This window comes from Ochotona curzoniae, unplaced genomic scaffold, assembly GCF_017591425.1.
Source record: "Ochotona curzoniae isolate NIBS_2020 unplaced genomic scaffold, NIBS_Ocur_1.0 patch79, whole genome shotgun sequence".
NCBI classification, from domain to species: Eukaryota; Metazoa; Chordata; class Mammalia; order Lagomorpha; family Ochotonidae; genus Ochotona; species Ochotona curzoniae.
In genome coordinates this window covers 291,949-316,001 of record NW_024467060.1, presented here as the reverse complement: position 1 = coordinate 316,001, position 24,053 = coordinate 291,949, and the positions used below count along the sequence as shown (strand labels likewise).

Sequence of the window (24,053 nt, the reverse complement as noted above, 5' to 3'; positions counted from 1 at the left end):
AATCCCTACATAAGAGAATCAAGTGTTGCCTTTTGAGATGTATATTTCAGTATTTCAGTTTTATTTAAGAACTTGCTTTGTCATCTCAGAAAACAGCACAATTTGTAAACACGCAGTGGTACAGAATACCTTTCCCAAAAGGCAAATAGATGGGTTGTCCTTCAAAGCATTTGGCTCTGAGGCTCACCTGCCACTCAAGGGCAACTGCATGGATCGGAGTGCCTGGTTTGAGGCCTGGTTCACTCCCAATTTCAGTTTCCTGCTAATGCAGACCCTGGGGGGCAGCAGGCAGTGGCTGCTCTTATGCTTGCCATCCACCTGGAAGAGCTGGGTTTTCCAGCTTCTGACTGCTGGCTTTGGCAGTGGCTGCTGCAGGTATTTGGAGAATGAATCAGTGATGGGAGATCTTTGGGGGTGTGTGTGTGTGTGTGTGTGTGTGTGTGTGTGTGTTAGCACAGTGAACTACCCGGCACTGTGAGTTTTATGAAATGAAAAGGTTAATTTAGCTCCCAAATTTATTTAGTCCATTGGTCCAGCCTCAAAGGAAGGATCACATGGGGAGGAAAGAGGATACACAGTGGCTAGGTCAGAGCCTGGGTTTTTAATAACCCTTTCCTTGGAGAACTGCCTCCCTAGGACACACCCCCAGGCATCTAAAGACCTTCTGAACCCCACAAATGAGCCAAATTTCCATGCTGTCAACATTAGCTGATGCCTCTGGGATCTAGGGGTACCAGGCCCTATGCACACTACAGCAACTGGTGAGGGTGGCAAGCGGTGGCCACCATGTGGGTAGTAGACCAGGCTTCCTGTCTCCAGACCCCTGGAGATGATCCCTGGGTTTGCTTCCAGTTGTTTCTTTTCCCAAAGGACATGGTAACAAATAGCATCATTTGGGCCCAGCACAGTGGCCTAGCGGCTAAAGTCCTCGCCTTGAATGCACTGGGATCCCGTATGGGTGACAGTTCTAATCCCAGCAGCCCCACTTCCCATCCAGCTCCCTGCTTATGTCCTGGGAAAGCAGTTGAGGACAGCCCAAAGCCTTGAGACCCTGCACCTGCGTAGGAGACCTAGAGGAAGTTACTGGCTCCTGGCTTCGGATCGGCACAGCACTGACCGTTGCAGCTGAAGATCTTCCTTTCTGTCTCTCTTCTTCTCTGTATATCTGCCTTTCCAATAAAAATAAATAAATCTTTTAAAATGTATATATATATAAACCATGTACCAGTGTTAATTTCCTGGTTTAAAAAGTTACCCCCAAATTATGTAAGATGTCAGTATTTGAGGAAGTCGTAGGAGGAACACTCAGAAACTCTTTGTATATTTCTGCAGCTACTTTTATAAAGGGAAGTGATTTTGAGAGTTTTAGAAGTTTTACTGACTGTAATACCAGAGGGAAAAATGAGGGCTATCAAACTGTACAAATAATCTGTAAGAGCTAACAGCTGTGGAGTGAGGCAGCAAAGGCAGGCTGGTGCAGTAGCTCAACAGGCTTGCAGTGCTGGCATCCCTTATGGACGCCGGTTCATATCCCAACTCCTCTACTTTTGATCCAAAAAAGGAAAAAAAAAAAAAATCCAGCGGAGAAGTCAAGGCAATCCATTCTGGAAGGGGTTTTAACAGCACTTGTGTCAAGGAAGAAGGATGGCTGGGTTTGGCACCTGACCCCAGCACCAGATGACGAGTGTGGCCTAGGAGACTTTTTTTTGCACCTTGGGCCATGCTGTACCCTGTGTACATGGCTCACTGCGCTTCCGGGAGGCTGCCGGACACCAGAGGTGAAGGTGCGCCCAGGACTCCTAGGACAACAGCCATGGGGAAGGATGACTTCCCGACCACCACGCAGGCTCTGGACCAAGCCTCGTGACAAACCGAGCATTGGCCATTTGCCTGCTGGACTCCTCCACAGCTGGACTCTGTTAACAGTGGCCACATAAAAGGCCTTACGTGGTGGCCCTCTTCTGTTTGGGCAGTTCCAGGCCTGGAAGTCTGGCTCCTCCAGTCACATGGTCGTGCACCCCCGGGGGCCACTGGGCTCTGCATTTGCTTTCTTCCTGATGCTTTCTGCAAAAAGAAAAGACTCCTGTGACCTCACAGTGTCTCGGCTCTGCCTCCTGGGGTCAGTACCATGCCTTCCTCACCTGCCAGAGTTTGTGCTAACTGAAGATACAGCGATTATATTTAAGAGCATTTTGACACATTAAAAACAAACAAACAAAAGTCCCTAATTCTTCCACCCAGAGATGCTTCCTTGCTCTTCTTCCACCTTGCCTGAGTGTAAGCAGTCAGGAGAGACACAGGGACCAGAGCTTGTTTCTGCTGCATCTTAGCTAACATGTTCTTCCCAACCACCTTCCCGATCCTGTGATTGCCCCACCTAGTGCACCTGCCAACACATATCAGTGTCAGGGTTGTTTATTTTGGGGGGGAAGGGATCATGAGCTGACTTTGCTTTTGATAGAATTAAGTTCTGGAACCTTTAGTTCTGCTTGCCTGATGGTTCCACAAGACACCCTTCCCTACCTGGAAATCAGGTTTTGGGATAGGCCACCAAACAGCTTGTGTTAAGCCAGTCTGGGTTTCTATATCTTAATATTTGATGGGACAAACAATCCCATTCTTACTATAAAGTGGAAAAAAAAAATGTAACTGCCAAGACTGAGATGATAGTGGCGGGTATAGCGTTCCTTTGGGCTAACACTTTAGTTGCACTGATGGGGAACCCCGGGCCCACTGAGAAGGGGAGGTCTGGGAAGACGGCATTGATGGGAGTAGCGATGCACCTTAGTGCCACAGGCCTGCGCAACTGGTTTGGGGCTCTGCCGCATCCCTCCCTGGTCCCATCTAGGGGTGTGTACCTGCCAGGTCTCTCCTGCCAATGGCCACAAGGCCCTCAAACAGCGCTCTGCCCAGGTTCTCGCCGGCGACAGCCACACCGTGCAGCCAGATGAGAAGCATTCGATGGCCATGCTCCTGGTAGCTCCTGGTGCCTGAAGAGGCAGTGAGGAGAGGGGAGGAGGAGTGTAGCCAATCAGGCCGCCCTAACCCCAGCCCTAGGATGAGACTCTCAATCCTGGCTCCTCCTCTCCAGGCCCTTTACTGCTCTGGCTGCACAGTTGGGTTGGTGTCTTGGGCCCCTAGACCTCACCTGATGCCCACAGATGGGCATTTGGAAGACATTGCGGTCAACCAGGATGCATGCTGGGGCACTTACCTTGCTGGTTGCTTTGCACGCAAAGGCCCACTTTAAGCAGCTCCCTGAATATTCCTAGGAAATCTCAGAATCCAGCGCCTCCACCCTGACACCCACAAAAGATTCTACCCTCTCCTGGGGCAGCCTGGGCATTGGGGTTGTCACAGCTGCCCAGGTGCCTCCTGTCTATAGCCAGATTTGGAGGTGGTGGGTGAGGACTATGCGTCATTTAACCCAGGGGATAGCTGTGAGTGTTCGGCCACAGTTCTGCTTGACGTGGCGCCACCTTTAACCCGTTAAGCAGTTCTTTTCGGTGTTTGGAAGACAGAGACAAATGACAGGAGATCTTCCATCCACCGGTTTTCCGTGTTATGATCCACCAGAAACCAGGGCTGGACCAGGCTGAGGCTAGGAGCCCAAAACTCCACCCTGATCTCCTGTGTGGGTGGCAGGAATCCAAGCACTTGAACTATCACCTGCTGTCTCCCAGGCTGCATTAGCAGGAACCTGGATCAGGGCTAAACCAGCACTCCGATATGGGGTGCAAGCATATGAAAGGCAACTTAGCTGCTTTCCACATGCCGGTTCCTGGTCAGTTGTCACTGTTTACTTGTGTCAATCATGTTTCTCTTTATCAAATGAGACACACACACTATTGTAAACAGAAGCCTGTTTTAGGGGCTGGCATTGTAGTGCAGCAGTTAAGCCAGTTGCCTTCATTATCAGAGTGCTGCTCCTGGATGTAGGTTCTGGCCTGGCCTTGGCCATTGCAGCAATTTGGGGAACAATCCTGTAAATGGAATGTCTCTCTGTGTCTTACCCTTTCTCTATGTTGCTTTGCCTTTCAAATAAATAAAATTAATCTTTTAAAAAAGATCAACTTTAAAAGGCCAATGCTGTGGCATAGTGCATTAGGCTGCTACCTGTGGTACCTGGTATCCCATATGAGCACCAGTTTAAACCCTGGCTGCTCCATCTCCTATCCAGCTTCCTGCTAATGCACCTAGGAGGGAAGCAAAGGATGGCCCAGGTGCTTGGGACCTTGTACTCACATGGAAGGGATAGAAGTTTGGTCAATCTCTGTCTGTCTGTCTGTCTGTCTGTCTCTCTCTCTCTCTCTCTCAGAGAGAGCGACAGAAAGAGAATGGAAAGAAAGAGAAAGGAAGAAAAATAAAGATGAAGAAAGAAAGGAAGGGAGGGAGGGAGAGAGGAAGGAAGGAAGGCAGTACTATGTACCTTCCCAACTGATGGTACACACCATGGTGTCTATTTTATCACATTCTTAGCTGTTTCATTGAATTACTTGGTTAATTCCAAATGTTTTTCAGTTTATAAGACTATGTTTCCTAGTTTCACACGCATCTGAAATGAACACTGCTGTCTTCCTTCCTGATATCTATACACCTTATTTTTATTTCCTTTTCATGTCTTAGTGCCAGGGTCAGTGTTTCCAAATAGAGGTTGAGCAGCTTCCACAGCAGGGACTCACTTCTTTCTACCAGGAGTGCTTGAGTTTAGCAGTTTAGATGGAGTAAATGGATCAGGTGGGTTGGTGGGCAGAGTGAAATTCACAGGTTCCCTGGGAGGCAGAGACCCAGCCTGTGCAGTGAGGCGGACAAATGGCAGCTGGAAGCAGTGTGGGGCTGGGCTATGGGTGGCACAGGCTCGGTTCCCAGAATCATACCCCAGACGTCCCCAGCACTCTGCCCGCCGATGTGGGCAGGGCGAGGTGGTACCTGTCCACTGTTGCTCAATGGCAGCCACGTGGGCCTCGGTGAACTCCCAGGAGTACGCCAGCCTCTTCCACTCATGGGGGCGCAGGTGCCTGGAGGCCAGGCGCCACAGAATGGAGCGGAGCTGCCGGGTCTCCTGCCGGTGGTCCTGCTTAAAGGTCAGGCTCTTTGTAGCATGGTCGTGGGAGTCCCTGCAGGAAAGGTGGTCCTGCGGAGATAGATCCCGAGAACAGAAGCTGAGCGGTCACACCCCACCAGGCTCTCCGTGCAGATGTGGGGGTTTTTTTGTTTTTGTTTCTTTTGCAATACTCAAATTCCATGGACTTTTCAAAAGATCCCTTAAATGCTTCATGAAGATTTCAGATTGTTTTGCACCAAAATAAACTTAGCTCTTGGGGACCTGGCACAGTGGTATAGCTGGCAAAGATGCCTGTAGCACTGGCATCCCTTATGGGCACCGGTTCATATCCAGGTTGTTCCATTTCCAAACCAGCTCCCTGCTTGTGGCCTGGAAAAGCAGCAAAGGCCAACCCAAGGCATTGGACCCCTGCACCCTCGTGGGAGGCCCAAAAGAAGCTCCTGGCTCCTGATTTCAGACTGGCTCAGCTCCAGCCAATGTGGCTATCTGGAGAGTGAACTAATAGAAGGGCAATCTATCTTTCCATCTCTCTCTCTGTAGTTCTGCATTTCCAATAAAAATAAAGAAAATCTAGGCAGGGCTTAGTAACCTAATAACTAAAGTTCTTGTCTTGCATGAGCTGGAATCCCATATGGGCACTGGTTCGTATCCCAGCTGCTCCACTTTCCACCCAGCTCCCTGCTTGTGGCCTGGGAAAGCAGTTGAGGGCAGCCTGCACCCACGTGGGGGACGCAGATGAAGCACCTGGATCCTGGCTTCAGATCAGCTTAGCTCTGGCTGTTGCGGCTACTTGGAAAGTGAAACAGCAAATGGAAAATATTTCTCTCTCTTTTTCCTTCTCTCTGTAAATCTGCCTTTCCAATAAAGATAAATAAATCTCTTTTAAAAAAAAGCAACTCTTCCAGTTTCCACAAGCTTTTCCAGGCACCCTCATCTATACAGCCTTCGTTCATTGACCAAAACACTGGTGTACATTATGTGCTTGGATTTTTTTGGTTTAATTTACTGGATTTACTGAGATAATTTTAAAGATCTTGGGAAGCAGTTGAAGCACTTCAAAAAGAAAGTCTATCCCACAAATTTTAGTTTAGAATATCTAAGGTTATTTAATTGACTCAGCTTAAACTTGGGTCCAGGTATTAATGAAAGGCTTCCTTAGAAGTGTTAAAACTTACTAGTGATATAAGCAAAATAAAAGGGTTTGTAAAATAAATGAAAGCATTTAAAGAAAACTAATTTTTGCAATATGCAACTTATATAGTATACTAATTGTGAAAACTGAAGAAAATGCAAAAAAAGATTTGTATCATAACTTTTTTTTTATAGCAAGGACAACAGAGCCTGTCTTAGTTTGTGTTGGGGATACCACAAGTCCCCTGCACTCTGCCATTCTCCTCTTCCAAGCCCACCGCAGAATCACTAATCCATCCCAGCACATTTTCCTCAGAGCTCAGAACACAACGTGTCCGAGTCCCTGGGGATGGCTGTGAGATGGTACCCGCACAGGCATGCATTTATGCACTTGTCAGCCAGGAGCTACAGCCAGGCCCCTCTACACCGGCACTGTCCCCTCTGTCCACTTGTGTGAGTCAGTGTGTCTGGAAGCTCATCCAGCTACTCGTAGTGGTGCCCGAGACCAGCATTAACACCCTCCAGTCAAAACTGGGATTGAAAGCCATCTCCAGCCGGAGCCATGACTGGCCCCTTTCCAACACAGAGAAAGCACGTGTGGGCCTCCATACCTTCTTCCACCTGTAGAAACGATCTGCTTTTATGATCATGTCCACCAAGCTGACATGGTTGCCACGGGCAGCCACAGCCAGGGCAGTCTTCCCCTGCTGTAAGGCAGAGGTGAATAGTAAGTTACAACTGAAAAATAATTTCAAAAATTAAGAAGAATTTTAAAGGCAATGGTAATAATTCCGGCAACTCTTGCATTTATTTAGAAAGCCTTGGACCTGATGAAACTCCTCTTCATCACAGGCAGGGACCACCACTCCTGTGGTCAGAGACAGGCCCACACGTGGTCAGAGGAGGGGATGTGGGCACATCCTGTGACATCTGCCTGTCTCCCACCAGACCCCAGGCCCTTGGCTCCAGCTGTGACACAGGAAGCGGCTCCTCCCATCCAGCCACTGGCCCTGGCCCAGCTCCAAACAGAGAGTCAGTCCCCTCCCACAGGTGCAACCTCAGGCAGCCTCGCCTTCCGCATCCCAGACTGGCCTTGCTGGGTTACATGCACAAGTGCCCATTCCTTCTTGAGCCTGTGACCTCCCAACCTTACCCCAGTCCCCCCGCCCACCCAGGCTCTTCTGAAGCCACCCCAAGAGGTAGCCACACAGAGCACAGTGAGAGCTGCGAGGTCCTCCCAAGTCTGGTCCCATGTAGAGGGTAGGAGGGCAGCAATGAGGCACTTATTCCACTCCTCCCACTCCCCACCAGGTGACTCGCAGTCTTATGGGGAGCACGAAAGAAGGAAAGGCAGCCACGGAACAGGGAGAAGGGGGTTGATGGACCAAGAGGAGAGAGGTGAAGGTAGCAGAAGGGTGGGAAGGCTGCCTGAAAGTGGCTGCTTTTGAACTGCTGTATTTTGAGGCTTGGACAGCCTGAAGGAGAATAAGGAGGAGGTGTTGGTAGCAAAGAGGGAGGCATGGACATCTTGAAAGGCAGATGGGTGGCAAGCACAGGTACCTTATCTGTCAGGTTTAAGTCGACCCCCATGACCAGGAGCAGCTCCGCCGCCTCCTGACAGGCGTGTTCGGCGGCGAGGTGCAGGGGCGTTTGCTGCCTCTGGGGAAAAAGCAAGTGGCCAGGAAGCCAAGCTGGAAAAAATCACCCAGGGACAGCAGGCTCCCAGACAGACCCAGACCAAGGGAAGACGCCCAAGGACAGCTGACTGTAGGGACATGTTTACTCCCGTACTGTGTGGCTCTGGACAAAACCTCTAAAGTACTCAACATGTGAACATGAAAATGATGCCATCTTCAACCTCTGGGACCTAAAACAACAGCCCTTCAACTCTGGGGTCATGCTAGGTGACCAGTGCCCGGCCCTGCCCCCCCCCCGGGAGGGGCCCGAGGTTTCCTGCAGTTACTTACATGGTCAGTGGCATCCAGGTCACTGTGGGCATCAATGAGGAGCTGGACCAGGGCGGGGCGGTTGTGTCTCACAGCCAGGTGCATTGGAGAGGTGCCCCGCTGTGGAAGGGGGCACATTTGTCAGTTAGGGGTCCTCCCCAGCTCTGGGTGGGACTCAGTGCTTGTGGGTTTGGAACCTTCTAGCTTCTCAAACATTCAGCCACCTAATAAGTATCAGGGGTGCTGTTCTCATCACATGGCTAAGAGGGCCCGTGGCTCTGGGCCTCTCCATCCACCGGCATGTAGGGAGCAGGTCAGTGCTTCTGTATGAGATGAAGGATCAGTGCTTACCCAAGGTCTCTCAAGGTTGCAGAATTCTATGCCCACCAGAGGGGGTCTGTGGCCCCATCTAAATGACAACGTGGATTTACTGCCACAGCATCGCACTCTGTAGATGATACAGTATCACAGACTGTGGATCAATGCCAAGCATTGATGGTATAAATTCACATTTGTTGTCAGAAAAACCCTCAGTTATTAATTACAAAAAGGTTATAATAGGGACCAGCAGTGTAGCATAGCAGGTTGAGCCTCCATCGGTGGCACTGGCATCCCAAAAGGGCACCAGTTTACATTCCAGCTGCTCTACTTCTGATCCAGCTACCTGCTGGTGGCTTGGGAGAGCAGTAGAGGACAGCCCAAGTGCTTGGACTCCTGCACCCATGTGGGAGACCTGGAAGAAACTCCTGGCTCCTGGCTTTAGACCAGCCAAGCTCTAGCCATTGTGGCCATTTTGAAGGTGTACCAGCCACAATAATATAGCTCTCTGTCTCTTCCTCTCTGTAAATCTGCCTTTCAAATACAAATAAGTAAATCTGCCTTTCTTCTCTGTCTTTTATGCAGTCATTGCAAATATAGAAGCTATTTTAGTTTCCTAATAAAGCTTCCTATTGAAACTATCTTCAACCTAATGAAGTTATCTCCTCATTGACAAAATGGAGTCCTAAGAAACTATAGACAGATGAGAAGACAGAGGACCAGGGAGGGTGAAGTAGCTCACCCCAAAGTTATTCAGTTTTTAAATGGTGGTACTGCCAGGCCTCAAAGCCAACCAAGGAAACACACACACACACACACACACACACACACACACACACACACACACACCAGCTAAGAAGCTACGGTCAGAAACGTGAAAGATTCTCACTTAGACGCAGTGCGCACATGGGGGGGAGAACAGCAGTAAATAGTTCAGGGCAAACTGGGTTTCTAACCCTGATCCCACCGGAACAAGATCTGGCTCCTCTAGTCCTGGCAGTCTCCAAGGGTCCAAAGTGCCCCCTTTCCACCTGCTGTGGCCACAGGTTGGGCCATGATGAGGACTCCCTCCAAACAGGCCCCACACTTACGTGATCTGCCACTTGGGTGCAGCCTCCTGCTCGGATGAGCGCCCTGGCCACGTCCTCGCAGCCCCTGAGGGCCGCATAGTGCAGGCAGCTCAGCTTTTTCTAGAAGAAAAGCAGAGTGACAGCAGCCCTCACAGCACCACTGACAACGCACTTTAGGCTTCATTGTTCCATTTAGGTCTCAACCCACCCTCCACCCCCCACAGGGGCCTCTTATCTCCATGAAACCTTGAGGCTGGCAAATTGAATGACTTGCCCAGGGATGGGGATCAGTAAAAGCTGCTTGTGGGGGGGTCTCTGCTTCTTCCTTACTCCCATCACAAACCCTGGCGGCGGCATAGAGCCAAGTCCATGCAATTCCTTGTCCGGCAAGAACAAGCAGGTGGCAGGCCCTGAGCAGGTGGCTACCTAGAGGAAGACTACAACACCAGCTCCAAATAATCTCTAAAGCAGACCATCTTAATTCCTCTATTTTCGAACAGTTTTATCATGTATTATTATTGTTACCATGTGTATTTTGATTTCTGATTGCACAACATGATTGAAATTTAGAACAGACAATTCCAGATCCTGAAGGAACTGAACCAGCTAAGAGAACAGATTTGGGGCCCAGCACAATAGTTTAGTGGCTAAATCCTCAGCTTGAAATGCCAAGATTCCATATGGGCGCCTGTTCATGTGCCTGGTACTCCACTTACATTCAGCTCCCTGTTTGTGGCCCAAGAAAGCAGTGGAGGCTGGCCCAAAGCCTTGGGACCCTACATCCAGGCAGGAGGACCCGGAAGAAGCTCCTGGCTCCTGGTTTCAGTTCTGGCCATTGCAGCCATTTGGGGAATTAATTAGAGGATGAAGGATCTTCTTCTCTGTCTCTCCTCCTTCACTCTGTAAACCTGCCTTTCCAATAAAAATAAATCTTAAAAAAAAAAAAAAAAAATCGGGGCCTGGTGCTGTAGCCGAGCAGCTAAACTCCTCATCTTCTTGCAGGTACCAAGATCCCATATGGGTGCCAGTTCTAATTCCAGCAGCCCCATTTCTCATCCAGCTCCCTGTTTGTGGCCTGGGAAAGCAGTAAAGGATGGCCCAAAGCCTTAGGACCCTGCATCCAGAAGAGACTCAGGGATCCTGGCTTTGGATCAGCTCAGCTCCAGTCGTTGCAGCCACTTGGGGAATGAATCAACAGACAGAAGACCTTCCTCTCTGTATATCTGACTTTCCAATGAAAATAAAATAAAGACTTTTAAAAAGAATAATAAAATCAATTTGTCGCTGATCTAAACACAAAAAGCAAAACAAAACAAGAAACAAAACCACAAACTCCCTGTCTGGAGAGGGGCCATGCAGCTGCCTCTCCTAGTCAGAGAGAATTTTTCAGCGCAGACTTGTGTACAACAGAGAGTGAGGGAAAGAGGTGGCCTGGGCCAGGGTCATGCAGCAGGCTCCAGGACTGAGCTGGGAGGGCTCTAGCCCAGGTGGAGCTCCACAGCAGGGGGCACCCCCAACCATGCTGGGGAGCAATGGGCAAGCAGGCTGCTAAGCCTCAGCTTTGCTGCTGACAAAGTGACAGACCTCTCGGTAGCAGTTTAAATACAGTCTGTCCCCTCGGAAACTCAGGATGCTTAATCCCACTTGTGAGGTCTGCCTAGGACAGCAGCTTAATCCAAACCTGGTACGTAGTGATGAGGCCTTAGGGAGGTGACCAAGAGGAGAAGCAGTCACCGGGTGGAGACCCCCCCCCCGCCCCGTGACAGTCACAGTGGCTTTAAAAGAGAGAAGAGATCAACAGCCAGATGCACTCCTGTCTCCCACCATAGCATACCCTGCACTGCCTCAGGACTCTGCCCCTACCCAGGCAGCTGCAGCCCCCAGACCTCCAACCACAGCTGTAAAGGAAAGAACCTCTCTTCTTAACAACCTGCCCAGTCAGTGATGTCTGTTAGGTTGTCAGCAACAGAAAACCTACTTCTTGGAAGCAGGTGTTTAGCCTTGGGGCTAAGTCCCCGGGGACCCACCACAGGATGCTTGGGTTTGAGTCCTGGCTCCAGCCCCTGATCTCAGCTTCCTTGCTAATGCAGATCCCGGGAGACAATAGTGCTGGTGGACCAAGTTACCTGGGTACCTGCCACGCACACACGCGGAAGCCTGGATTGAGTTCTCAGCTCCTAGCTCTGCCCTCACCACCCACCCAGCTCCAACTGTTGTGGGCATTTGGGGACCCAACTAGTGGATGGAAGCTCCTTTCTCTCTCTCTCTCTCTCTCTCTCTCTCTCTCTCTCTCTCTCTCTCTCGCATCCCAGAGTACCTGGGGTTGAGCCATGCCTCCGCATCTGATCCAGCTGCCTGCTAACGCTGGGCTTCCGCCTGGTGTAGCCCTAGATGCCGCAGACATTTGGAAAGTAAACCAGCAGATGGAAGATATTCTCCCTCTGTCTCTCTCTGTCCTCTCGCCCCTCCCTTTTCCTGTTTTGCTTTGCCCTAAACATAAATAAAAATAGCCTAGCAAATATTAGAAAGAAAATGACAGGAATGGGAACATGACTGTGGGTACCATGGAGCTGTGCACCTAAATGAGGGGTCTGCAACACCTAAATGAGGGGTCTGCAACATACACCGCAACAAAGCAACTGAAGACAGGAGAGGAGAAAGAAAAAAAAGAAAAGAAAATGAACTAAGATAATCTGTAAGTCTCCATTTTCTTCTTTGTAAAATGGGTGATGTGCTTCTGAGGTAATCGTTATTATCACAGAGGCTTTGTAAGCTCCCAAGAAACCCAAACAACACTCCAAGGTGTTGGCATCGTGACCTAGTTGTGTATACCAGCATCCTACATGGGCGCTCGTTTGAATCTGAACTGCTCCTCTTGCGATCCAGCTGCCCAGCTAATGCACCTGGAAAACCAGCGGGAAATGGCTACCTGGGTGAGGGCGTTGGCGTCGCTGCCGGCGTCGAGGAGGAGCTGTACGCAGTCAGCATGGGCACCTTCCACAGCGGCGTGCAGGGCGGTCAGCCCCTCCTGAAACACAGGGCAAGGGGGTGCAGGTGGCAGTGGGGAAGGGGGGCGACAGGACCAAGCCCTTGGGCACTGCCAGACCCCTGTCCTTGGACGTGCTCGCTACGCCCTCTCAGTAGGAGTTGTTCTCAGCCTCCGTGCTAGTCCAGTGCCTCTGCCGCTGACCACCCTGCTGTGAGCCACAGCAGCTTTCCGGGGACGCACGCTAGGCTCATCACTTCCCGGCATGAGGGAACCACCAGAGCCCGTGCTCCTGCACGCCTGGGGGGCCGGACTCATCTCTGTGCCTTCCACAAGGGACAACTCACCGCGTTCCTCTCCTCCAGATCCAGCCCCAGGTGCACCAGCCGCTGCAGCACCGCCAAGTGGCCGCGGCCGGCAGCCAGGTGAAGCGCTGTGTTTCCCTCCTGCAGGGGAAGGACACGACCTCGCACACAGCCCCGCGCCCCGCTGAGGTCGCCCGCTTACTTTACCGCCCCGGAATCCTAGAGAGGGATTGTCACAAGTATGTGACAAGCTGCTGCTCTGTCAGCAGGGCCAAGGCCATGCAGAACCAAAACTCAAACTAAGTTCTCACTTCCCTTATATTTTCTTTTTTTATTTTTTTTAAAGATTTATTTTTATTATTTTTTTATTGGAAAGGCGGATATACAGAGAGGAGAGACAGAGAGGAAGATCTTCCGTCCATTGATTCACTCCCCAAGTGAGCGCAACGGGTCGATACTATGCCGATCCGAAGCCAGGAGCCTCTTCCGGGTCTCCCACGCGGGTGCAGGGTCCCAAGGCTTTGGGCTGTCCTCGACTGCTTTCCCAGGCCACAGGCAGGGAGCTGGAAGGGAAGCGGGGCTGCCGGGATTAGAACCGGCGCCCATATGGGATCCCGGGCGTGCAAGGCGAGGACCTTTAACCACTTGCGCCACCGCGCCGGGCCCTCCCTTATATTTTCAAAACAGACCCAATACTTGAAGAACTAGGTGGGAGGGGCGGGGCCCTGTGGTGTAGCAGGTATCCCCTATGAGTGCCAGTTCCAGTGCTGGCTGCTCCACTTCTGATCCAGCTCCCCGTTAACGTGCCTGGGAAAGCAGCAGAAGATGGCCCAAATGCTTGAACCCCTGCAGCCTATTGGGAAACCCAGACAGAACTCCTGGCTCCTGCCCAATGCAACTCCAACCATTTTTGAGAGTGAACAAGCAGGGTAAATAAAGCTCCATCCCTCCCCTCCACCCTCACCTCTGTAACTCTGTCTTTCAAATAAATAAATCGATCTTCCAGAAAGAACAACCAGAAACAAGAACATCCTTACTGAGGAAGCAGAGGGCTAGAAAAGGCAGGGACAAGCAATGGCCGCTCACCAGCGTGTAACGGAGTAGGCACTTGGACTTCAACTCAAAATGAGAAATGTCCACCACCCCTTGGTCAAGCTGCACACATATAAGTGGACAGTCACATTCACAAGGGATCAAGAGGAAACTCTTGGGCTTTCTTTATGAGCATTGGAATACCACATGAATGAATAGCAATCCCCCCATCCTTAGCTCCGCCCTGCTCCCTCTGCGTGCCCTCTGCCTGTGTAGGCACGCACACAGCCACTGCTGTGAGCCAGGGGCTATTAAGAAAGGCAGCCATGGTGGGGAGTGGCTGTGTCCAGGGGATCTTCAGGAAGCTGGAGGGCCTGACCCACATTCCTCACTAGCATGCAGTACACTACCCCTCCATCCTTAAGCAGAAAGCAGAGTTCAGGAGGGAGGTGCAAGCTTCAAAACTTCTCTCTCTTGACTTTCTGATGGCAAGACTCGCCTGCATACCACCCACATTTCTCTCCTCTGTGTTTGCTGCTCCCGCTCTCCTTGAGTTGCTAAGGGACGGTCATTTTTGTCCCCTTCCATCAGCCTGTCCTGGTGAGGGGCTGTCCTGGGTGTGTCACTCTTGGCACTCCCAGAACCTTCTCAGTCCATGTTTCCAGAAGGAAGGAGCTAGGGCTGCTCTGAGCTGTGGGGTCCTGTGAGGATGAGTGTGGACGGATTTGTTGCAGCCTTCACAGGGCTCAGTGCCCCTGGAGGGCAAGGAACTCAGGATTCAGCACCAGGAACCAGGGTTGTGCTGGTCCTGCACTCGGCCCTCCCTTTATCGTGTTGTGTGCCCTTAGCCAGAGTACCCCCATCTCTAGGCCTTATCTTCCCCAGCTAAGAGAAGACAGAACTAACGCTTGGTGACCACACTTCCTGGTCTGGCACTTGTGGTGCCTCTGTCTGGGGAGCTCACTGTCACCACCTCAGTCCCCGCCAATGCAAGGGTTAATGAGGGAGGCACTGCCTTGGTTAGAAGCATGGTCTAGAATGTGCTACCACACCTTTCATGATGCAGTCACCTGCAGGGCCATCTCCTCCACTCCCCCACCCTCACCCTTCCTCAGATGAGCAAAACCCTGAGCTTCAACTCTCTACCCTGAGAGTTGACACCCATCCACCTGTTACCATAGCATACAGCATAGCCAGTGGTAGGGATGAGGCTTTTCCCAACACCTCCACCAACAGACAGCCCCTGTCCCCAGAGATAGCCAAGCCATCAGGCCACCAGGCCACCTGACCACGGCTAATCACAGCTTCTTCCTGAGGGCTATGGCACGCATCTCCTGCAGCCAGAAACTGTAACTCAGGGCTCGCCCCGGGTGTAGGCTGCAATATGCCTGCAGGATGGGCAGGAGCCAGGCCCTGCTCCCTGGGCCCTTCCAAGAGTACAGGTAGAGTCAGGTGGGCACAGGTGAGGGGGCAGCACTTGCAAATGGGGTAGGGGCTCTGCAACCTGGCAGGGAGCCCAGAGGCTCACGGGCACTGTACCTTGTCCTTGACGCCTTGGTCACATCCAGAGCCCACGAGGAAGTCCAGAGCCTCCAGTTGCCCGTGCTCAGCAGCCCTGTGAAACGCTGTCCTGCCCAGCTGGCCAGAAAGACAGGAGCCAGGCTTCCTCAGCCTGCCCAAGTGGCTCTGCTTGCCAGCCACTCTGGGCCTGCAGCAGCTTGTCCTCGTGCCTCCCCTGGCCAAATGCACCTACCCTGGAAAGCCCAGATCCTATTTGCCACCCAATGCCTTTTTGTGGGGTCTCTCCCCACTGCCCATTGAGTAAACGACAGATCCCTGGGGCTGCAGCTGCAGGTTCCCCCTCCAGCCTGCCCACCCACGGTTCCAGCCCCCACAGGATTCACACACCGAGGGCCCTTGACGCCCTCTGAAGCTCAGTAGATGCTCCCTCCTCTGTTTGCTCGCACCCCAACACCCCTTTTTTCCCAATGGTACTCCCAAACCAGGTGAGTCAGCAAACACCACCTCTTCCAGGAAGCCAAGAGCAGGCGCTCCCTTCTCCCACCTGTCTGGTCCATGGTCAGGGTTGACAGCCACCTGAACATGTTCTGCCTGAGCCCTGCCCATTCGTGCCCAGCCCTCTTCCGGACCAACAGCTCCCCTGGTTGAGAGTCCAGTGGGTCCCTGTCTTAGAGGGGACCTTCAGGAAAGCAGGAAGCCTGGTGAGCACCAGGGGCCTCAGGGGCCAGCTAACGATGAGGTGGCTCTCACCTTATCTGCCTGGTCCAGGGCCACATCCTCCAGGTCCTCCATCATGTACACCAGCACTGGCACGTGGCCTTTCTGGGCAGCACAGTGCAGTAAGGTCAGGACGTCCTGCAAATAAGCCCAGGCGGCCCCGGTGATATGCGAAGGGAGGCCCCTGTCACACACTGCCTGTCTCCCAGACATAGCCACCCCTCCCCGCGAGGAACAACGCTGCCAACAACAAGTGGGCCCACAGGACAAGCCACTCAGATTTGGTTGTGTGGTCGGGGACCAATGATACCTGCCTCTCTGAGCTTGCATCGTCACAGGGGTCAGGAAGGTAACCCCTGAGCTTGGGGAGAAGAGGGCACTTACAGTAGAAACATCATAAGCTGCAAAATGACTCAAAGACAGACACTGAGGTCATTGATCACCAGCTGTCCCCAGAACATCCCCCACGGAACGGGCAAACAGGTCCCAGACATTACTTCTGATCCAGTCACTAACGAAGAAGCCAGGAACAGAGTGCTCTGTGCGTGTCACTGGCCGGAGCACGCCCTCACTCACTCCCTCCCTCCAACCAACCACACACAACCTGGGGAACAGATACCAGGTTCCCTGAGCTGCTGGTCCTCTTCTGACAGAGCTGTCCCCCTGCTCCAAGATGGGCCACTTCCCCATTCCCAGAGGAGAAAACCAAGGTTTACCCAAGGTGCCAAAACTGGTGAATGGATTTCTGTTCCTTCTACCCCATCACAGCCACCCCTGGGAGCTAGGACAGGCAGGGAGGGCAAGGGTGCCATCCCCCACCCCACCACCACCACATGCATATATCTGCCACCACATTCACACTCCCTGGCCACACTCAGACCTTCTCCCAAACCTCAATGAAAACAGCTGCGAGTCCCAGCATCACAGCACTGGTGTCAGCCTGGGCTTCCAGAAGGTTCTCAGGGGATGGGGTCTAGGGGTCAGGCAGAGGTAGGCAGCGGGCAGAGGGCAGTGGGAGCAGAGATGGAGAGACCTGTGTACCTTCAGGCTGAGAGGCAGAGGCCCCTAGCAAGGGGGGGACAGGGAAGACTCCAGCCAAAGCCTCACCTTGTTCTCACAGTGGACCTTCGCCCCGAAGCTGACCAGGATTTGCACGATCCGCAGGTGACGGAACCAGGCAGACAGGAGGAGTGCGTTCACCCCAAACTAGGGGAGAGGACACAGGGAGGTGAGGAGAACCAGGTGAGGGGGCGTGGCTGTGCACCTGGCCCCGTGTCCACTTGGCATTAGCAACCTTAAGAGCCTCCCAGGCCACAGAGCTCCCAGCTTTAGGAATTTAAAAAACAGGAGGTGTTTTTGTTTTGTTTTGTGGATATATTATTGCAAGCTTTTAGTCCCCTCTAAATGAAACCTAAAAATAAAACAGTTTCCATCTACCCCCATCATCAGTTCATAAGAGATAATTTTATTTTATTTTATTTTATTTTTGAAAGACAAAAAAAGATCTCCTGGGCCCAGCTCGATAGTGTAGCAGTTAAAGTCCTCGCCTCGAACGCACCAGGATCCCATATGGTTGCCGGTTCTAATCCTGGCAGCCCCACTTCCCATCCAGCTCCCTGCTTGTGGCCTGGAAAAGCAGGACGGTTTCAGATTGTCTCAGCCGCTTGGGGAGTGAATCATCGGATGGAAGATCTTCCTCTCTGTCCTCTCTGTCCTTTTCTCTGTATATCCGCCTTTCCAATAAAAAAGATCTCCCGTCTGTTGGTTCATTCCCCAGCAGCTAGAGCTAGAGTCAGGAGCTGGGGAAGAAATCCGAGTCTCACACATGCTGGCCGCGACCCAATTGCCTGAGCTCAGCGTTTGCACTGGCAGGAAGCTGCAGTCAGGACCTGGACCTGAGTTTCAAATTAGCCCATCCACACCCTAGATGTGGGGCAAGGGCTTCCTAACCATTTAAACTAAATGTCCACTACCCCCACCAAAAAAAAAAATTTTTTTTTTTGGCTTGGAAAATCAGAGTTACAGAGAGAAATCTGCTGGTTTACTCCCCAGCTGGCTGCAGCAGCCAGAGCTTGTCTGGTCTGAAACCAGGAGCAAGAAGATTTCTCTGGGTCTCCCACATGCATGCAGGGTCCCAAGCACTTGGGCCATCCTCTGTTGCTTTCCCAAGTCCTAAGCAGTATTGCTGGATGGGAAGTGGAGTAGCCAGGTCATGAACCAGTGCACAAATGGAATCCCAGCGTCAACAGGCAAGGATCAGCCTGTATCTCACACTCCTCAAAAACCCAATCTGGGCCCAGCGCGGTGGCCTAGCAGCTAAACTCCTCGCCTTGAATGCGCCAGGATCCCTTATGGGGGCTGCTTCCCATCCAGCTCCCTGCTTATGGCCTGGGAAAGCAGTCAAGGACAGCCCAAAGCTTTGGGACCCTGCATCCTCGTGGGAGATCAGGAGGAAGTTCCTGGCTCCTGGCTTCAGATTGGCACAGCTCAGACTGTTGCAGTCACTTGGGGAGTGAATCATCAGACAGAAGAGACTCCTCTCTGTCTTGCCTCATCTCTGTGTATCTGACTTTGCAATAAAAGTAAAACCAATCTTTAAAAAAAAAAAAAAAAGAAAGCAGTCTGAGAGATATTCATAATCACAGCTTCAAGAGGAAAATGCGCTCTACTTGCCTTCTGACTTGCTGTGATTAGAGACCTCAGCATCCTGCGCAGGCAGACGACTAGGACTGCACTGACAAGGCCTTGGGGGAGGGGAAGTATCAAACATCATGCCCAATGGGAAATTTACAATGATGTACCCAGACCTGCCGCCCTGCAGTTCCCACGCCAGCAGCCTCTGGGGCAGCCAGAACACCAGCCCCACATGGCACAGCTTCAGTTCTGCATCTGGGGAAGGCACTACGCTTGTGCCCCCAGAGTCTTTCACCCTTCACCCTCCCCCTGGACTCGGTCCCCTGTGGGGATGGGTATGACCCCACAAGGAGCCTTGTGTGTGAGAGGTGCCAAGAAAGGGGTCTTGGGGCGGGGAGGCACCAGAACTCCTCTTCTGGGGAAAGGGGAGCTGGATAGGTTGAGCACCTTGGCCATAGTGGGCATGGAAGTCCAGTGGCAGCTGAGCGAGCAGCAGACTCTAAGCTTCCCAAACAAGGGGCACTGCCCTACAGGAGTCTGGGGGAAGGGAGGTGCTGGTGCAGACACGTGGTAGTGGCAGAGGCTGGGCACAGCACATAGAAAGGTCTAGACAGATTGCAGACAGGGGCGTCTCGCTGCTCCTGACTCTGCTGTCCTGTGTGAGCAAAGCACCCTCCCTCTGCAGGTGGAAGCTCATCCCACACCCCAGTCCTCAGGTTCAGGGAGGCTCTATGGGAATCAGGGACAAGGACTGAGAGCCATGCTAGGTCAATGGCAGGTGGACGACTATTTGCAAACCTTCAAGAGAATGGCCAGCAGGAGCAGAAGCCACGAGAGCCAGCAGGGACCACAAGAATGTAAGCTTATCCTCTTGGAATCTTGCAGAAGGGACTGGCCCTGCCACAGAGGGGTTAGGGTTAGGTTCAGGGTTAGGATACTGGTCTGGGCTGAAGCTATTAAGAGAGCCAGCACTGGAAGGGTGTGCTCACACTGGGCGTGTTCCAGAGGGAAAAGCCCCTGGAGGCTGGGGAGTATGAGGTGTGAAGTGTCAGGAATGGGGCAGGGAGAGCCCTGGGAACAGGATGGGGGGGCACCAGGGACACTTCACTGTCTCACACCAGCATTGATCCCCAGGAGCTGTCCAGGACACAGCCCAGGGGCATATCACTAGACACCTAGCTTCCTCCCCAGTATTTTCCTGCTGAAATGTCTCCCCATTAAGCTTTGAGCATCTCCACCAAAACCCACATTAAAACATAATCTTCTTTGTGAACAAGGAAGAGAGTGCAGACTTAATCTGATTATAGTATTTGGAGGTGGGAATTTTGGGAGATATTAATGATTAAATGAGGCCATAAGGCTTGGGTCCTCATCCAAAGGACTGACTTTATTCATTCTTTTTAGATTTATTTATTTTTATTGAAAAGGGAGATTTACAGAGAGAAGAAAAGACAAAGATCTTCCATCCAGTGTTCACTCCCCAGATAGCTGCAATGGCCAAAGCTGAGCTGATCTGAACTCAGGAGCAAGAAGCTTCTTCCAGGTCTCCCACGCAAGTGCAGGATCCCAAGGCTTTGGGCTGTCCTCTGCTGCTTTCAAAGGCTACCAGCAGCAAGCTGGATGGGAAGTGGAGCAGGTGGGACACAAACTGGCATTCATATGGGATCCCAGTGTGTTCAAAGTAAGGATCTAGCCACTAAGCCATTGTACTGGGCCTGACTGTGGCTTTATAACAGGATACCATGTGCATGGACAGTCCCCACCAGCAAGGAGCTCACACTCACAGCTGCCAGACCTTGAACGTTCCAGCTTCCAAACTGTGGGACCAATAAGCTGCTTTTTCTTACAAATTACCCACCTGTGGTGTTCAGTTAGCTCAGAGGAAAACAGATAAGAGGGCAGGTGCTTGGCCTGATGGAGGCAATGCCAGTTAAGATGTCCACACTAGGCATTGGCACATAGCATATCAGGCTAAGCCTCTGCCTGCAGCACCAGCACTCCCTATGGGCACTGGTTCATTTCCCAGATGCTCCACGATTAATGGCCTGGGGAAGAAGCAGGGGATGGCCCAGGTGCTTGGGCCCCTGTACCTACGTGGTAAACCCGGAAGAAGCCCATCACTTCTGGTTTCAGACCAGCACAGCTCTGGCCATTGTGACCATTAGATGAGTGAACCAGCAGACAGATATCTCTCCCCACATGACTTTGCATTTCAAATAAAATGAATAAATCTTTAAAAAAATATATTCACTTTCCACATTGGGGCACCAGAGTTGGAGTCCTGGCTTCAACTTCCTGCTAATACAGACCCTGAGAGGAAGCGGGGATGGCTCAGGTACTTGGGTCTCTGTCACTTATATGTCTGAGTTCCCCAGCTCCATGCTTCAGCTTGGCCCAATGCCTATTGTTATGAACATTTGCTGATAGAAACTATTTCTCTCTTCAAATTAAAAAATGGGGGCCAGATAAATCCACCATCTGCAATGCTGCCATCCCATATGGGCACCAGTTCATGTCCCAGCTGTTCCATTTCCAATCCAGCTCCCTACCGATGGGCCTGGCAAAGCAACAAAGGATGGCTCAAGTGTTTGGGCTCTGGCACCTATATGAAGTCTTTGCTTTAGTCTGGTCTGGCCTACTCTAGCCATTGCAGATATTCAGAGAATAAAGTAACAGATGGAAGCTCTCTCTGTCTCACCCTCTGTCCGTGTAACTCTGCCTTTCAAATGAATAAATAAATATTTGTAAACAATAATAATAAAGAAAACTGACTGAGATACTTCCTCTACATGCCTATAACTGAAGTCTGCGTGCCCATCTGGTTACATCACAGGATGTATTCATTGCTGTCTGCACGGGGAGTAGGATTCCCCTCCCTGTTCTCCCTAGACCTTCTCTCACAAGGCTCAGGTCCTAGCAGAAGACCTGGTGGAAAAAGAGCCACGCAAGACGTTGCAAGGTTTCACCAACGCATCTGTACTAGGCACCCAAGACAACACTCCCCTCCCTGTTCCACCCTTAGCCTACCTCTAACGAAGGTCCAGGGAGCAGATGGGGTGAGACAGCAAGAGGAGGGGGTGAGGTTGCCCCCCTACAGGGATCCTGACCCCAACTCCTAATCAAGCCCCCTTCCTGGGAGCAGAGAAGCCAGGACAAAAAAAAAAAAGTGTGTTGGCACTGCAGGGAAGTTTCAAGTTTTGTGCTTTTTTAGATTCTAAGTGAATCCTTATGAAAAGTCATTGTTATTGTTGGTCATTGGGCATTCCTCCCAAACTTACAGAAAACCCCATAAGTTTTCCTCTCTCCCTGTCTCTCTCTCCTCTCTCTCTCTCCCTCTGTCTCAGCAGTGAATACCTGCCCTACAACTCAGCATGACTGTCAAACTTCATGCAATTCTTGGCTCAAGTGCTAGCAGTTTCTGCTGGAGCTCTTTGTCCTGGTGACCCTGCTGAGTGGGTTTTCATCCTGCCCTCCTGGCTGTGCCGGTGCAGCTGAAACACACGGACAGACCGAAAATGGGAACACAAAGTGCTCCCACCCACCTGTGCCAGTCTCAGCAACGAGAGCCAGCTCCCAGACCCAGAGGGATCATAACTGACCACCATCCCTGCCCCTGCTCCCCCACCAGACCCTGCCCCAACCCCGGAGACAGACAGACAAGCAGACACACACACCAACATGTCCCTGCGAGGGGCCCCGTACCACATCTGCATCGTCCACCAGCGCTTCATGCTCCAGGAGCAGCCTCACTGCCTGCTCGTGCCCCGTGCCTGCAGCCCAGTGCAGAGCCACTCTGCCCACCTGCCAGGAGAGGCAAGGATCCGGTCACTGCCACCAGGCCTGCCTCGCTGCCCTCCCCACTAGGACAGCTGGTCTGTAGGCCAGAGGGCCTTCTGCAGGCACTGGTGGCCAGCTGGCTGGGGACCCAGCCCCAGTCTAGCTCCCTCTTCTCATCCTACACATGGCAGCTGCAGAAGCAAATGCAGTGCAGACTGGCTCCATCTGTCCCCCACCAAGAGTTCTTGCCCGCTTCCCGCTGCTCTCGGCCGGCCTGCCAACCCCAGGCCCCCAACCACCTCCCTTATTACCCACCCTCACTCCACATTGCTTCTCAGAAAAGCCCTGAATTTTCCACCTCAAAGCCTTTGTGCTTGCTGTTCATTCCTGGAGGTGAGGGGCTGAAGGGTTTGACTGCCCACCACGGTGGAAGTACACTCCCTGGCATGCTGCCCCGAGCTCCTCGGAACAGACCTGGGGGCGGGCAGCCTCCCTTCTCTTGCTCACTCCTGTCCTCTGTCATTGTCAGCCTGCGATTGGCAAGGAAGGGGAGCGCTTGCTCTGAGGTCTCAGGCGAGCGATGGTGCCTTGCTGGACCCAACTGTTCTCCCTTTGTCAGGATTTCTGCCACATTTTTCACTCTGCCTGGGACACTGTTTCCTGCACACTCCATCTGTGCTCCTTACCTGGACACCTGAGCACAGATACCACTCCAGCTTTGGCTTGCTGACCTCCGACCTCTGACCCCTGCTCTCCTGGCTTTAAACTCTCCTTCCTGGGGGCCCTCTGAGATGGGCCATAGTGAGCATGGGAATGGAGGAACACTGAGATCTTACTCTGAGCAATTGGCAGGGACTAGCTCCATATCCCAGACTTCCCTGTACCCTTGGGCCAGACCCCAAACCCCTGCAGGTCTCAGAAACCCTAAGACAAAGGACAGAGCCTGAGTTCCCCTCCCCGGCCACCTGCGCTGGCCCCAGCTCCAGGAGTAGATCCCCCTGCATGGCCACATGGCACTGTGGTGCTGTCATGGTGCCCGGATGCGGAGGAGCCCAGCATGCACGTGGTTTCTGGCCCTGACGTTCACCCTCCTCCCCATCAGCTCCTTCATCCCCCCGACATGGTTCCTATACAAAATGCCAGGCCTGAGCATTTTGTATAGATTATCATGTTTGACTGCCCAATGAAACGGACACTGTGGGCACCAATTTATAGAGGAGGGTGTAAGGTCAGAGAGGGTCAGTAACTGTCCTTACCTCCTGCTGCTGACCCAGCAGGCTAAGGATCTAGCACAAACAGCCTAATTTGCTTTCCTATTTTTTTTTAAGATTTATTTATTTTTGGGCCCGGCGCAGTGGCGCAAGTGGTTAAAGGTCCTCGCCTTGCACGCCCGGGATCCCATATGGGCGCCAGTTCTAATCCCAGCAGCCCCGCTTCCCTTCCAGCTCCCTGCCTGTGGCCCGGGAAAGCAGTCGAGGACGGCCCAAAGCTTTGGGACCCTGCACCCGCGTGGGAGACCCGGAAGAGGCTCCTGGCTTCGGATTGGCATAG

General features: G+C 52.2%; 1 protein-coding gene across 1 annotated transcript; it reads right to left on the bottom strand.

Annotated features, from left to right (window-relative positions):
* Positions 1 to 1,993: 1,993 nt before the first annotated feature.
* LOC121168235 (ankyrin repeat and death domain-containing protein 1A-like) lies at positions 1,994 to 23,613 on the bottom strand. The gene is made up of 14 exons (XM_040998147.1): positions 23,566 to 23,613; positions 22,428 to 22,526; positions 17,199 to 17,297; positions 16,125 to 16,229; positions 15,393 to 15,491; positions 12,864 to 12,962; positions 12,460 to 12,558; positions 9,552 to 9,650; positions 8,164 to 8,262; positions 7,757 to 7,855; positions 6,808 to 6,903; positions 4,930 to 5,134; positions 2,859 to 2,990; positions 1,994 to 2,064 (listed from the first exon to the last, which is right to left on the bottom strand). The coding sequence occupies exons 1-14, from the start codon at positions 23,611 to 23,613 to the stop codon at positions 2,003 to 2,005; spliced, it is 1,440 nt and encodes a 479-aa protein (XP_040854081.1). The 3' UTR covers positions 1,994 to 2,002.
* Between the last annotated feature and the right edge of the window lie 440 nt (positions 23,614 to 24,053).